Below are 15,449 nucleotides of genomic sequence, written 5' to 3'. Positions count from 1 at the left end.
TCAGGTGTCTTTCTTCCTCCAAGTTCACAGCCTAGACAATAGATTATTTTGGAAGACACTGTTCACAACTGTTCAGGGTGCAAGTGTGTTAGCAGAGAGAGTGTCCAGCTGGCAACGTGGAAGGAATAAACCAAGAGAAACACAGAAAACCTTTCTTATTTAAATACGCTTTACCTCTTCAAAAGCAAACTCGCGTGGTACTCTGTATTCTGATGTGTTCTTCAGTGGGGAACACTGACTTGATTTGAGCACGTACCGTATGGGGTTAGGAGGAGGAGGAGGCGGCAGAGGAGGCGGCGGTGGCGGCGGAGGAGGAGGTGCAGGATTTTCAGACTGGTGTATTCGTTTCTGAAGTTCATCAACTGTGCAAGAGAAAAAAAAACGTGGGTTGGTGAGTTCTCCAATTCTTACTTCTGCTCTAAAAACAACTTTGATGGCTTAAAAAAAAAGCTACTAAGTCAGTTGTTAGGAAGTCCTATTTTTGGCAACGTTTTCTACTAAGAACAACAATGAGGATAAGGCCACAACCTGACACCACGTCTTGCTGATGGACTTTGGCTTGTCTTTTCTCACCAAACAGCTCAAGCTGAGGGGGAATGGGATTCTCTCTCTTGGATATGGTTCTCTTGTGGATGATTCTTCAGTTCTCATTATGATTAACTCAAACTGAAATTCCAGTCCTTACCATCCACATTTGAAGGAAGGAAAAAAAAAAAAAAAGAGTGACTTTGACCTCCAGGTACAAACTTTATGTTGACAAATTCCTTCTGGAGGACAAAATTCACTGTGAAGTTTAGATCTTTTTAAAGAGAGCTGAGAAACTCACAAGTCTGCCCAGGCATATTTCCAAGGCTGGGTAACATAAAGCACCAAAAGAAAAAAATACAACCCTCCTAAGCAACACTGCTAACAAACTTAAAGATAACACTGCTCTTAAGGATATGTTTCAAAAAGTGTGGCTATACATAAAGCCTCACCTAATGATAAGGATTTGGGACTTTGTCAGGGCTTCAAAATTTTCATGACCAAACATCACACTTAAAACTAGCACCTGCTCAGGCCTTGAGCTGAATAAAGGAAAGGCTTGTGCCATCAAATTAACAAACCATAGGCCCACAGTTCTTCCAAGTAAGGCTGCAGACACCAGGGACCCTTTTTAAAAGCAATTTTTAATTAAATTTAATTTTAAATATTTGAATAAAGAGCAATAAACAAATTTCCTCACTCAATTTTATTCATTTTTTTAACACTAGGGAAGAAGAGCATATTTTGGCTCAATATGAACGATTCTTACACACAGAAACCCACTCAGATGTGCATATCCATCTACAAGACTGAAGGCAATGTAAGTTTTAATATGATTATAGAAGTGTTACAATGATTTTCCTTCACATGCATTCCAGACATGACTGTTTGAGTTGAAGGTAACTGCTGAACCTCTCAATTTTGGATCTGGAGATCCAAACGTGGACTGCCCAGTACAGGAGAGATATGGACCTGTCAGAGAGCATCCAAAGGGTCACAAAAATGATGAGGGGGTGTTCAGTCTGGAAAAGAGAAGGCTCCGGGGAGACCTGATAGCTGCCTTTCAGTATCTAAAGAGGGCTATAAGAAGGAAGAGAACAGACTTTTTAGCAGGATCTGTTGTGACAAGACAGAGGGAAATGACTTCAAATAGAGGGGAGATTCAGACTGGACAGAAGAAAAAAGTTTCACAATAAGGGTAAGTGAAGAACTGGAACAGGTTGCCCGAGCGGATGGTGGATGTCCTGCCCCCAGAGACATCTGAATGGTCGGGGTCTGAACGTCAGATGGAGCTGTAGATGTCCCTGCTCACTGAGGGGACCTGGACCAGATGGCCTCTAAAGGCTCCTCAAACACTCCTACGATTCTGTGATCTCAGCTACACAAAAGCTGCTGCTTCTTGTGTCTCACATACAGCACGTGTAATGCTATTAGATGTGTACCATTCACTCACTCTATTGTACTTCTAAAAATAAACTTATTACATGACTTTACCTGTATGCTTTAGGTCTCTTGCTTTTTCTTCAGAGTTCTGGCACTTCAGCTCTAGTTCCTTTTTATCTTCTTCTAAGAGTTCTAGCTGCTGTTTAAGACGACTGATCTCTTTATGCAGGGCTTGGTTTTCTAGCTGCTCTTCCAATTCCTTGACCTGCAGTTGGCAAACCAAAGCATTAATTCATCCTTCAATTCAAGAAGCTTTCAAAGATTTCCACGTGAAATGAGAAGTATTTTTACCTTTTGTTGGTGTTGAAGCCTCTCTTCTTCTAATGCATGGGTTAGCTTAGCGTTGTCATCCAGAGCCTTCAAAAGTTGCTGATCAGGAGCAGAATTTTGCAGAAGCAGCTGGCTTTGCCTTTTCATCTTGTTTTGTTCAATAAACATCTGACAAAACAAACCACCCCCAAACAAAAACAGCAGTTAAGTAAAGTCTGTGCAACCTTGGGAAAAAAAAAAGGGGCAACTGGAAAGAAAGCAACGAAGTTAATGTTGTGTCAATGCAGTAGGGATAGAGGGGAAGGTGGTGAGAAGGAAGGGAAAAGAAAGTCAGAGTAATATCTACAACAGCTGAGCTTGTACTGAAAGCACCCAGAACAACCCAGCGCTCCACCTCTATTACCTGCACGGCGGCAGTGATTTAACAGTATGTCTGAAATTTATTCCCTGGAAAAATGAACAACCCAGTTCTGCGAGACCTGGAAATGTTAAAGGGATTCAGGGTGGAGGAGGAAAAGTCTGAATTCACGAGTTATCTCCTCAACCACATCTGGCAGCCTTGGCACACAGCCCACCAACCGCGCCGTCACCTGGCTGTGTCCGTGACTGCCTGTGTAATCAGTGCATGCACTTGCCCTGAGAGAAAAGGCATTTCAGATCCCTTTCAGCCTTTTACTTCTGAAGTTCACATTTTCTCTTTTTCAGTTATAGTTTAGATTCGGGGAATGGATTAGGAAAAAAAAAAATCCATCTGTTTAGAGGTATGGCACTGATACAAATGTCACACAATTCCCTAGGCTTCACCCACGCCAGCACTGACCTCTTGCAGACTGTTTAGGAACTTGGATAAGAGTTATTTCCTGCCCCAAAAAGCTCCTCAGCGAATTTCTTCTGCATCCTGATATCTCTTCCAGGCAGCAATCTGCCCTCCAAACTGAAGGAGTCTGCACTTCTGCAAAGTTCAGCTGTCCCTGTTTGTACAGCAGAACCCAGGACTTGGTCACACTGAGATATGAGATGGGTGTGCACAGGTCAGCAAAGCGTACCACAAGCAGGAGAACAGAGAACAGCCAGGGGCTCCTTCACACTGTTGAAACACTGCAGCACAGCAAGAAGATATTTAAAAAATGCAGTGTCTCAAGTATAAAAGTTCCGTGAGATTTGAACCAGGTTCCTGTACTGTTTGTTCATCAGCCAAAACTACAGGCACTACGCACTGATGGATGGTTTCTTTCCGCTCCGTGCTATTGCCCTCACAACGTACCCTGCTTGACTCTGCATGCCAAGGAGAGCCAATTGATGCGGCCTTAATACCAATAAAAGCAATGGAGAACACACCATCGGGCAATGCTGCGCCACGAGGCAGGAGATAAGGAACTGGAAGCATTCGATGAAGGGGAAACAACGAACGCTGGCTCTGCTATAAAACAAACCCCAACAAATCTACTACAACACAGAGAGCAGAGGAAGAGCTTGCCTTCTTCCCATCTGACCTCCTCAATGAAATGGGGTGAACGGCCAGTGCTTACTGCAGGTAGGGCGTGATCCTCCCCCCAGCTTCCTGCATGGCTCACTGAGCAGGCCTGGGGCACGGCCATCATCGGGGCTGTGTGCAGGCAGAGGGGGATCGCAGCCAGCCGCTGCTTGCTGCACTCGGTGCACCTGCTGAGCTGCACAGGACTGAGTGTGCCACTGAGCTACCGTTCTGCAAAGGAAGAGAGCTCATCGTAAACGGCACAGCTTTGAGCCAAAATGTACATGGTGTATCAGCTTCCCATCCCAAAAGCCACACAGTCACATCTCTGACAAGAACAATTCAAAGGCCACAGAAGCTGGCAATCAGTGCTGCCCACTTCAAACTGTAAAGGTGTACCTTTGTGCTGCAACTCCTGTATTTGTTTAACCTTTTATCTTCTTAAGAGAGACTGCATCTGGAAAAAAATCACAGATCTCTAAATCGTAGAATCTTTTAGGGTGGAAAAGACCTTCAAGATCTCCAAGTCCAACCACCAACCCGATGTACCAAGTCTCACCACCAAGCCGCATCCATCAGTGCCACGCTCACACGTCTCTTAAATGTCACTTAAATCAGGGATGAAGACTCCACCACTACCCTGGGCAGCTCCTTCCAATGCATAACCACCCCAAATTCTTCCTACCATACAGCCTAAACCTCCCCCAGCATGACTGGACACCATCACCTCACAGCCTCACCTGAGAAAAGAGAAGTCCTTCATTTCCAATTAGCCTTATTAGTTTACTTTCATGACACAGCAAGTACATTCTTTCCTATGATATACATACTTCTCTTGTCCACCATGAAAGAGAAAAATACTTTCTTGTTTTAACTTAGCTCAGCTACCAGGTATGTGGTGACCAACTTCTCTTGGGGAGTCCCATCTATTCCAGAACTTAGTCCCACTCCTGTAACTTCAAGTACAAGCATACTCTACACAAAAGGCCAAAACTAGACATGAAGGTCATGGCAGATCACACAGAAAAGAGCTGGTGATGCTGACTGCAAGTTTATGAGAGGTTGCTCTGTGCGTTTGACTCTGGACAAAAGAGACTCGTAAAATCAATTCTAATTTCCAATTAAAACAATTACTGCTTTAGCAAGGTTGGAACCTGTCTGCCTGCACAGCCTGAATATTAACTAAAGGAACTGCTGAAAGGCCAAAGCAGCTCCTAACAGGATTATTTGGACCAGGTGGAATTTAAGCAATTGATGGATTAGTTCCGACTCTGCCACCTGCCAGACAATTACCTGCAGAGCATCCTCCGATGCCAGAGACGTCAGGCAGCGCTGGGGGAATGTAGGAAAGCTGCAACCAAAGGTGGACAACAAAGGATGCGCACCCACCACCTCCCTTTCACAGACCTGCACAAAGCAGCCACGCATCCCTCCCTTCGGTTCACAAGCGGAAGCTGTGAAGTGCAGGCAATCTGTGACATGGCCACGCTCCATCAGCACAAAAACTGCAGGAGAGGGGGGGAGCGAAATCCCAAAAATAACAGAGGCTTTTCCCTTGACCTCCATGAGGCCACGCCTCACTCTCAGACCCCTGCTCCAACCGTTACCCTACAGAGTGCTCGCCGCAGCTGTCCTGTTTACACCAGAGCTACAAAAAAGAACTCTTCCTAATTAAAAAATAAGTTAGAAAGCAACTCTGTTGGTGTCAAGTCCCTGGGAACTGCAAGCTTTGTTCAGGCAATGCTGAGGGTACAACTGGACGCTGTCCAAATAACTCTTCTCCCAGGAGCAAAACGAGGCCAAAGGAAATGCTTTAATATCCATGTGCTGCTATGCTTCTATAAAACTATTACTCACGTGAGTACTCACTGCATGAAATAACTTGTTTGTCTTAGCTGTGGTTCAGAAGGGCAGAATAACATCCAAATACTGCAGCACTGCTATAATAAGGCAATCACTGGTAGCATAAAGTGAAAGAGAAGTCGAGGGCAAACACGACTACTACAAGTAGAACAAAACTAGGTACGTATCGAGGCAGAATCAGACTCTGGAAGCTTAAACAGAAAAGAGAACAAGATCAGTCAACTGACCATCTGGCCCTGATGTCAGATCCCTGGTAGGACAGCTCCATCCCCTCCACACCCTACTGAGGAATCAATAAATCAACCTCACAGTGGTAAAGCACTCATTTACATAATCTACAGGAGCCAAGGCCTTTTGCAATACAGATACCCTGTAGCCTTACATTCCCAAGTTCACCTGTGCATTAAGTCCCCAAGAGAGGCAGGATCAAGGTACTTGCATCTCCCCAAGAGAACGTGTATGAAGGATTTTATGTGATGTGGGAGAAAGAGTGATCTTGCCTGACTATGGCTTGACAGAGCACTAAGTGGCTCTAAATTCAGGAGGCACTCCGGATTGGAAATGCAAGTCCAAGTGTGCATTTTAGTTCAATGGCTAATAAGGAAAAATATGCACACACACACACTTCAACTTCATAACTGCTGAACTGTGCTGTATTATCAAGGACACCTAGGCTCCTGAGCTTCACTGCGTATGAATATTACAGCAGGAAACAATGGCTAGTGTTGTGGGGTTTTTCTGATGGGAGAGCTGATAAACAGACACACCTCATTAAAGCGCATTAAGAAACTCAGCCACACTCTGGACATTGACCTAGAAACGCTCCCCCTACACTCAGGCTCAATGCTACACATCACGCAGTGACATCAGCACAGTGTGAGTTACAAAGCCTGTGTGTTCTAGTGGGTTCATAGGTTTCTGAAGCACTACTCATGGGGAAAAAAAAGCTACAACAAATAGATGGTTCTGAAGGAAACTTACTTCAGCATGTACTTAGCTTTAAGTGCTCAAGGCATTACTGAGATCTGAAAATTCCTTATCAGGTGCTTCTATTCCTGCCTTGGACTGGATCTACTCCTACAGAGAGTAACCACCCTGAGATGCCAGACAGAAAAACAGGATTACTAAAGCAGCTAATAGCGAGGGCATGGATGGCACACAATGAGCCTCTTTAACAAAGAACAACATGAGTTATGGGGAACCAGAGCATTTCAAGGGATTTCCAAAGGAGCTAACAACTAGCCCTACATTTTCAGACTGCCACAGAACCAACCTGTCAGTCAGGACCATGGATATAAGCAATGCACAGCAGTGGGCAGCCAGCAATCACTCCCCTCTTTCCAGATAATCCATAGTATTTCACAAATGAGAAGGAAAACTTCATTTTTCCCCAGCAGAGTAAGGGCCTGAACAGTAAAATACTACAACAAAAAAACAGGAGGGGAAAAAAAAATAAAACACACAAAAAAGACCGAAAAGTTTCCTATATACATCTGTTAATCTGCCACCATTTCACAAGCTTGTTCCTGGGAAAAAGCCTGATGAAACATATTAGTGGTGGATCACGCTTCAAAAGTTCTAACATCCAAGCTTAGGAGAATTCAAGTAGTAACCACTCTCTTTAATTATTATTTCCAGTTCAATCAGCTGGACTGCAAATTAATTATCTTCAGACACCAGTTTCTGTCAAACCACCCTTGGCAATGCACAGAGTGTGGTATTTGTAAGCAGAGTTGCTCTCTAAGTGCTGGCTTTGCAGTGCCCTCTCACAGACGTAGCACAGGAACACAAAAACCCTCATGAATTAACCCAAAAGTCACAAACACAGCCAACGAAGAGCGCTTCAGGAGCTCACACACAAACCACTGCCACAACCAAACCCATAGCACAATCAATCCCATCAACAGTGCAGACATCTGCGCAGAAAGACAGTAATTTTTCCTGAGTGATATAAAATGACAGCCACCTTTCACCATTCGATTCTGGAAGATTCAATCTCAGGTTAAGTAATACATCAGCTATGAACTGGTACAGGTAAAGGGTAAAGACAGTTTGAGGGAAACAAATGATAGGCAGTGAGAACTGGAGCGAAGGCACGGCAACGATGAACTGGGCACATTACAGACTCGCTTTGTTCTCAATCTGTCCGGACGACAGCTCTTCTGAGTGCAACTTCTCAAATAACAAAATCCTTCACTAATCAACACTTAGGAAGCCAATGAGAGTGAGAGGAATCCAACAGATGTGATCAGCAGTTTGATGCTCCGTTTCTGTTTAGCTGAGATGCAGGCTAGAGACAAGAACAGCTCACAGCTAACTTCGGGAGCACACTGCTTCTTCTCAGGGAGGTTGCCTAAGTAATTTTAAGTGCATTCATCACCTCTGTCCCAACGTAAACAACCATAACAAACTGCTCACCTTACAAAGTACTGCTGCAAGGCTGGGTGTGTGCTTAATCAACCATATATGCCAGAATTTTTCCCTTAAACTCCACGGATTTTTACACAGTTTAGACTTCCTATTTACAACTCGCACTGTGTTCCACCCCTTTTGGCTTGCTTTGGCTGAGTGTATTGTACTTTGCTCATCTTTGTGGAAGAGTGCTTTTCAGGGCTAGCCTCTATTTTATTGCAATGGCCTTCAAGATACTCTCTTCCTTCCTTTGTTTGCTTATAAACTGCTCTACAAAGAGCTGAGAGACCTTAAAGTGTCTCTTAAAACATGACACTAGAATTCTGGTGAAGCTTGCCAAGATTCCTGTGTTAACAACCTCGTTTTATTCAGGTAGGTACAGATTTTTCCATGCCCCCACCCCTTACACACTCTATTTATTTAGTTCTTTTATGCAGATTCCTGTACCTTTCACAATGGATTGTGACTCACTTCAAACCCCCTTTCTTTTTCCCCCTCCTGCTCTCCACACCATGGCTGACAATATTTACTCGGTTGCTTCAGAACCTCTGAAGAGAATGAATCCTGATGTTTGAAGTTGGATCATTTTTGATTAATTAAATATATATTATGGTGATGTCAGTATTGGATTATACTTTTTTTTTTAAATCAAAAGTTGATTTTCAAGCGTTCTCTCACTCCTCAGTGCATTCGCTCCCTCTCTCTCTGTCTTTTCTCTCACCCCATCTGCATTTTCTGCTGCACTCACGCTCGCTCCCCTCCCCATGCTCTCACACCTGCACTCCCAATTGCTCACATCCTGTGACAAATCCCCATCTCCTGTCAGAAGCACAGGATGGAAGGGGCATCACTTGGAACACAGCTGCTCGTGGCATCCTCTGCTGCAGAGCTCTGCATATGCTAAGTCCACGGTCAGGAGATATCACAAACTGCTACAGCACACTGAAACGCACTATTCTAAAGTCACTGCAGTGCTGTGGCACAGACAAGCACATAATTCTGAGCCCATTTCCCTCCTCAAAGTGCTCCAGGGGTGAAAGGCTCCAGGTGACACTCCATGCTGTCAGACAGCCACCACATGGCACCTGGCAGAGCCCTGCCCAGCCCTGCCCACCGCAGGGGGTTGGACTACACAATTTTTTAAGGTCTCTTCCAACTCTAAGGATTCTACGATATTTAATTTATGAATATTTCCATCTTAACATAATGACATAAAATAAAAAATGTGCAGGTTCTTCCATTTCCATCCTCTTCTTGAGCAACTTGTCTCCAGTATCTCTTGATTCTAACGACATCTGACACAGTCCAGCTTCGTATCACAAATGTGGAATATAGATGGATATTTTATTAACTAATTATTTGCATTTTTCTTATTCCTTATTCTTTTGGAGGAAAAACGTGTCAGCTGCCTTTGCTTTGCCTGAAGTACAGTTACAATTCAGACACGTGGCAGAGGTACTGACAACAGGCAGGAGATGGCAGCTACAGTTTTCCTGACAGGTCAACACAGTGTCCTTGCAGGGGGGAATACAGTAAAGAGGTGCAATGGGTGCAGTGAGGAGAAAGAGGAGCAGTACCCTTGGCTCAGCTGCAGTGAAGTTCTTCAGCCTTTACATAGCACAGTCAGAGACAGCACAGGTGACAAAGGGATCATGAGCAGTATCTGGTTGACTTCCTCAACACTAGGCTTCCAGGTTTTCTCATTTGTATACAGTTCTGTCTCAAATTCACGAGGCATTTTGCTTTATATGTCCCTATACGGTTCTATTCATACCCAAAGAAATCAAACAGTCAGCACAAAACCCAACATGAACAGAAGCAATAAGAACATTCAGACATTTTCCATACAGTTTCAAAGTTACTAACGTGCTCTTGGTTACCATCCCTGTCTGGATGCAGTTAGAAAACAGTCATAAAACAAATTATTTCCACTGAGAAAAAAACAGCAGCAGCAAAGACAAAAAGCGAAAGAGCTCTCTACACAAAACTGATTTCCTCAAGGCTAAAGATTTGCCTGCTAGCAGCCACGGTTTCTAAATCTGAAATCAGATGTTTTCCTTATTTACTGTATTTCAATAATGACAACGCATAATTCTGATGTAGAACTGCTTTCTTTAAAACCAGAGCTCCTTGTAAAGCAATTGCTTAGGAAGTCCAGCTTTTACTAAGGAAAATATTGCATGTAAAAGTTCAAAATAAAACCCATGCACAGAACTCTCATAATCCAGAGTGCAAACAGAAAATGCACCTGGGGGAAAGGAAGAAATCATACAGCTTCGGCCTATCAACACAATGACGGTTTGTCAGCATTTTCTGGGGCAAACAACACTGCCAGCTGGAAGCCAACTGAGCAATCACTAGTCATTCCATAATGCTACCCAGCACCTCATTTTCCTCTTCAGGAGTTTCTATCTTTTATAGCACAGAGAAGCAATTTTTCCAACTTGAATGTTCTTTGCAGCAGGTCACTCAAAATGCACGTGTTAAACAGCAGCTAAACTCACATAAACCTCAATTAATGCTGATTTGATCACTCGGTTGTTTTAGGGTTGGTTTTCCTTGTAAGTTCAGGTATTTTTTCAGGAAAAACACGCTTCAGATTGTCTCACTAGAAAGGCAACTAATCCTTCCCAGCCCCAATCACCACGTGCAGCACACTGAAATGCTGCACCTGAGGAAGCCTGTTATAATTTGAAAGCCCCACTCCAAAACAGAAAGAGGCAAGATTACACAGGTAGCTGTGTAATGCTTTGTAAGTTCTGCAGAAACACTAAATCAATGTCATATATGAAGGATGCATTAGTTAAGTAATACATGGAAATTCAAAGACAGCTTTTGTTCAAGAGCTAGGAATCAAAATCAAGTAGGCTGGTCGGGTTTTGGCCAAAGAGATCCCTCTTCCTTGATTACCTGGTGTAGGGAACCTGCTTTGGCAGGGGGTTGGGCTCGATGATCTCTAGAGGTCCTTTCCAACCCCTATGCTTCTGTGATTACTCACCTCTTGGGCAAATGATTCCGCTTTCTTCCGTAGGTCCTTTTCCAGTTCGAAGTTGACATGAAGCTCTTCATACTCCTCTACTGCCAGCACAGACACTGTTCACCAGAATGAAGGAAAATCAGAAGTGAAAGCAGAATGGATAACAAACCACAGTGTAAGAAAAAAGAACTGCTTGATTTATGCAGATAGGCTCTCATTCTTCAGTACTGCAAATTCCTGAATGAAGTCATAAATGAGTTTTCTGCATAGAGTCCACATTGCAATACTTATCCTGTTTGCTCTGAACCTCACTATATACACATATGCACAATTACTGATCTCCTGAACAGAGTAATACTTCTCCTGCCCTGCACTGCTGAGCAAACTTACTGCTGTGATGACTTGTGAACTCACATACCTGCACATACAGGTATTTTGACACCTGAAAAATATTCTGGATGTTTATTTTCTTTCAATAGGATGTGATTTTTATGGTTCCTTTACCAGTTTCTGAAGCATTAAGGCAACTTGCTCTCTGCATTATTATTCTGTGACTGTAAGAAATGGATTGGGGAAAAAAATGCTGTTCTTCAGCTCAGCTAGTGTTCCTACACACTGGTCTTAGTGTTAAGAACACAACATTGGTGCTTCTTATCTCACTTCACAGTCAACACTCAGCCACATATCACACCTTCCTTATTCCCTCCCTGACAGGCAGAAGTGTGCAGAGCTTGAAACTGCTGACCTACAACACTGCTTTCTTCTGACATCACAGTCCAAGGAAGGGTCCCTCAATTTATTTCAAGCTCTTCTGCAAGAAAACCACCTCCCTTCAGATGCTCAAAAGTGGTTGGCCTTCTCAGCATTACCAACACCAGGTGGTCATGGAAATTCTCAGCTTTCTTGATCCTGTTGGATCACCTGCAGCTCCAACTTGCCAAGTTCCAACTCCACAGAAATGCCATTACTCATCCTGCAGGGTGAAGTTTGACATCCGTGTGTTGTTAAGCATACAGGTTAAGCACTATAAGCTACCACCTCTAAAAGCATGTGAGAAAATGCACAGCTTACAGCTGCACAATGAGACTGAAACAATATGCTTATTCTGGTGGATAATTCTCACAGAATTCTACTCCTCATCACTGCTCTTCAGATGAAAGAAAAGGACAGCAGAGATTCTCTGTCCTTCAGATCAGAAATCTTCAAGCAAAACATCCAGCTAGACACGGAAATTCAGTTCATCTCTTCTTTTCTTCCCTGCTGCTCCAGGATTGTTAATTCTTTTTAAAGAATAAAGGTAGAGAGAGCACCTTCTGGTGGGCTCCAGCCTCCAAACTCCAGTAGCAGACACCAAGTACCACAGATCACATTTTGCTTTTGTGTGTGAGAGCAATCAAAGCCTCAGAGGGAGCCCTGCTCAACCTACCAGGCATTATTATGCACGTTGGAGGCAACTGTATTTGCCAACCCTGGTCAAGTGAGGTTTGGAATGTCCCTTCACAATGTGATTTCAAGGGGCCAAAGTAACAGGCAAACATGAAATAAGGAGTGGCTCTTTCGATTGTGCTTCGGAAAAATGAAAACATTTTGAAAACCTTTAATCTGTAATATCATCTCATCGAAAGCTTCTTCAGGCTAGTCAGCTTAATCAATCTAAACCAAGATTGATGTTTTAAGAGTCTTCAAGTATTGCCTGTCATAGGCTCAAGAAGTGCAGACACATGACAAGAGAACACCTGAAAGCTTACAGAACATGCCCTACTAAGCAAATCTCTCTCTATGCCAAAGGGCACCTGCAGCATTCACAGAAAGCAAAATACTGCCCTACTGCATTGAAGAAGAGAGAATCATCTCCCACTGTGAGTTCCTACGTTTGCCTGTAGTTCAACACTCATCTGTTTCTTTGAAAACACACACTATGCAGATTTTGTATAGTTTTTCCAAAGAAAAAGACAGCAGTATTAGCAGAAGGCTAAAGCATGATCAATCTTCATTATTTCCAAGACTGCACTTAACTTTTGTGTTTTCACTATGGCTATGCCCCACCTGCAGCTGGATGCAAGTCCTCCTGTGCAATACCAGCAGCCTTGGCAATTTCCTTCACTACCTGACAAACATCAGAAGACATTAAAGATGCTTTCAAAGCTTTTATTTCTCTTCTCACATAAGGAGACAGAACATTACTACACAGGAGGAACCCGAGGATAAATTGGAACAATTTTAGGCAACAGGAATGTGGCTGTCTGACATTTCTGCCACAGAACAGTTTTCCCATCTCTCGTTCAACCTGCTATTTATACTGCCACGTTTCCACATATCAGAAGTCAAGAACTGTCCATGTGTTTATGCAGTTTATCGCTGTAGGCAGCAATAAGGCCAAGTTCTGGTTCTAGACTGCAGTCACTGTTCTGCAGTCTATCCTTTGTACTACATCATAAAAATGTTGAAACAATAATATAACCTTCTGCAAAGCTTATAGCATATCTGAGAGAGCCTACTGAGACAACGTACCTCTGTTACATTTTTCCAACAGTTTTTGCTGTTTATTAACTTCTGTTGTCAAAGCAGCCTTTTCTTCTTTCACCTTATTGACCTAGAAAATTATACAGAGCAAATAAAAAAGGTTACTTTAGTTAGAGGCATAAGGCACATAACAAATTCCATAACGTAAGCATCATTTTGCTTTCAGTAGTTCTGTTTCTCAGCACTGGCTTGAAGCCTATGTCTTCCTGTGGGATGGGAAGAATTTTTATTCCAACTTACAGATCCCTATCACAAACAGGATTAAAGGGTTACAAACTAATCCTTAATGTGGGGCTCCCATGGCCCATTCTCACAGCATGTACCATCCTCAGCTATCTTTTGAACCTTTCTGAGTAAGGCACCATAGCACCTGGTTAAAGTTACTAGCTTGCCCTTGACTGCTTGCCTTTTAATACAGACAAGCTGCTGATTTTTAGTTCTTTTTTTTTCCCCCCCGAGCTCTGTTCATTGTCCAAGAGCTGTCAGCTGTGTCTTTCTGAATTCAAGTGTTGCACGGACAGGAAGAACCACTAAGTCCTGATTTGCATCAGTACATGGCTTATCCAGTTTTCAAATAGGAATGAAATTCTGCTGGCTCAGAAAGCCAATTTGCTGGTCTAATTACCATGACAGGGCACTGCCAATGGCTAAACTCAAGGATGTGTTCAATGAAGTAGCAGCAGCGATTAAAACAGAAATTCTCCCGAAGTATTTATTGCATGTGCACAGGTTTAAGAAGAAAGAAAAAAAAAAAGAATATGGCAGGCTGATAGGTGAGGGGATGTCAGGAAGAGAAGAGAGAAAATTAAGGCATCAGAAGAGCATCTGCCAGTAACAGCAGCAAGACAGGACTGTGACATAGAAAGTCCCTTCCAGACATGTACTCTAAGGGCACCATTATATGGTGGTGCTGGCTGGCAGGACTTCCAATTTGACAGTATTCAATTAACTTCACAACTGAGCATTTTTAGCAAAATTAGGTACAAAGAGTACTGACTACACACTAACGTGGTCTCGCCTTCCATGGTACAATACATACTTCTTCAATTACTTCTACAAGTTTGCACCTCAGGTTTTCCAGTTCAATGGCTAAGGCCTTCTTTTCCTCATGAACAGATACGATTTGATCTCGCAGCTCTGTAGTTTGAGGAAGGAAATGAAAAATATGTATTTATTTTATTCTTGGAAGAAAACAACAAAAGAAATGCCATACTAGTGCAAGCAGTCAAATACAAAACAAACTATATACAAAGCATCAGAAGTATTCAAGGCATATCCACAATTTAAGAACTTAGTAGAGGTGTCAAGTAGTAGATATACAACTTGTCTCTGGTTTCAGATTTACTCTACTGAGGTAAAACCTGCCTCATTCAGTGCTGCCATCTTTATTTGCATTCTGAATGATTCATTCCACATTACAACAGGACCAACTCTCACTGTAAAGCATCCTCAGTCCTACTCAGGAGACTGTCACATCGCACAGACTCTGGTACTCAGGTAACAGAAAGCAATTTTTAATAGGCATCCTTAAAAACAAATTAATGCACTTCACTTCTTTTTGGATCATGAGTTCTTGTCACAGGGGAAATAAACAAAACAACAGGCAGTTAATACTTGGGAGATTTGCACCGAAGAAATTGTCCTGAACAGCTGCCAAGTTTTAGTCTTTGTAACATTATGTGAGCAGAGTCAGAATATAACCTTTCCTGATGGAAGAGTTAATGCTTGTAATTTTCCCTGCAGAATTTTTGTTCCTTAATTATGAAAATATGAAATAAATTAAATTCACAATGGAATAAACCGTTTGATTATAATCACTTCTAACAGGAGATCAGTTTGCATACATAATATACCAAGGTTTAGGTTAACACAGAAACACCACAAAAACATAAATTTATTCCTATATATTAGCTTTCAGTAAGTGCTCTCATTTCCCACCTGCTTCCAGTATTTCATGGCACT

At 42.7% G+C, this 15,449-nt stretch overlaps 1 protein-coding gene across 1 annotated transcript in view; it reads right to left on the bottom strand.

Moving 5' to 3' along the window:
• SHTN1 (shootin 1) overlaps positions 1–15,449 on the bottom strand; it is a 51,399-nt gene that overhangs the window by 13,807 nt on the left and 22,143 nt on the right. The window contains exons 6-11 of the mRNA XM_065746838.1: positions 14,527–14,624; positions 13,476–13,557; positions 10,986–11,080; positions 2,260–2,406; positions 2,020–2,173; positions 257–362 (exon numbers count right to left, since the gene is read on the bottom strand). Coding sequence (XP_065602910.1) covers positions 257–362; positions 2,020–2,173; positions 2,260–2,406; positions 10,986–11,080; positions 13,476–13,557; positions 14,527–14,624 — 682 coding nt within the window. The remainder of the gene's footprint in view (positions 1–256; positions 363–2,019; positions 2,174–2,259; positions 2,407–10,985; positions 11,081–13,475; positions 13,558–14,526; positions 14,625–15,449) is intronic.

Source organism: Cyrtonyx montezumae, unplaced genomic scaffold (genome assembly GCF_038088225.1).
Source record: "Cyrtonyx montezumae isolate F1298 unplaced genomic scaffold, pur_monq_1.0 scaffold_4, whole genome shotgun sequence".
NCBI lineage: Eukaryota > Metazoa > Chordata > Aves > Galliformes > Odontophoridae > Cyrtonyx > Cyrtonyx montezumae.
The sequence above is the reverse complement of the archived record's forward strand: the minus strand, read 5'-3'. Positions and strand labels throughout refer to the sequence as shown.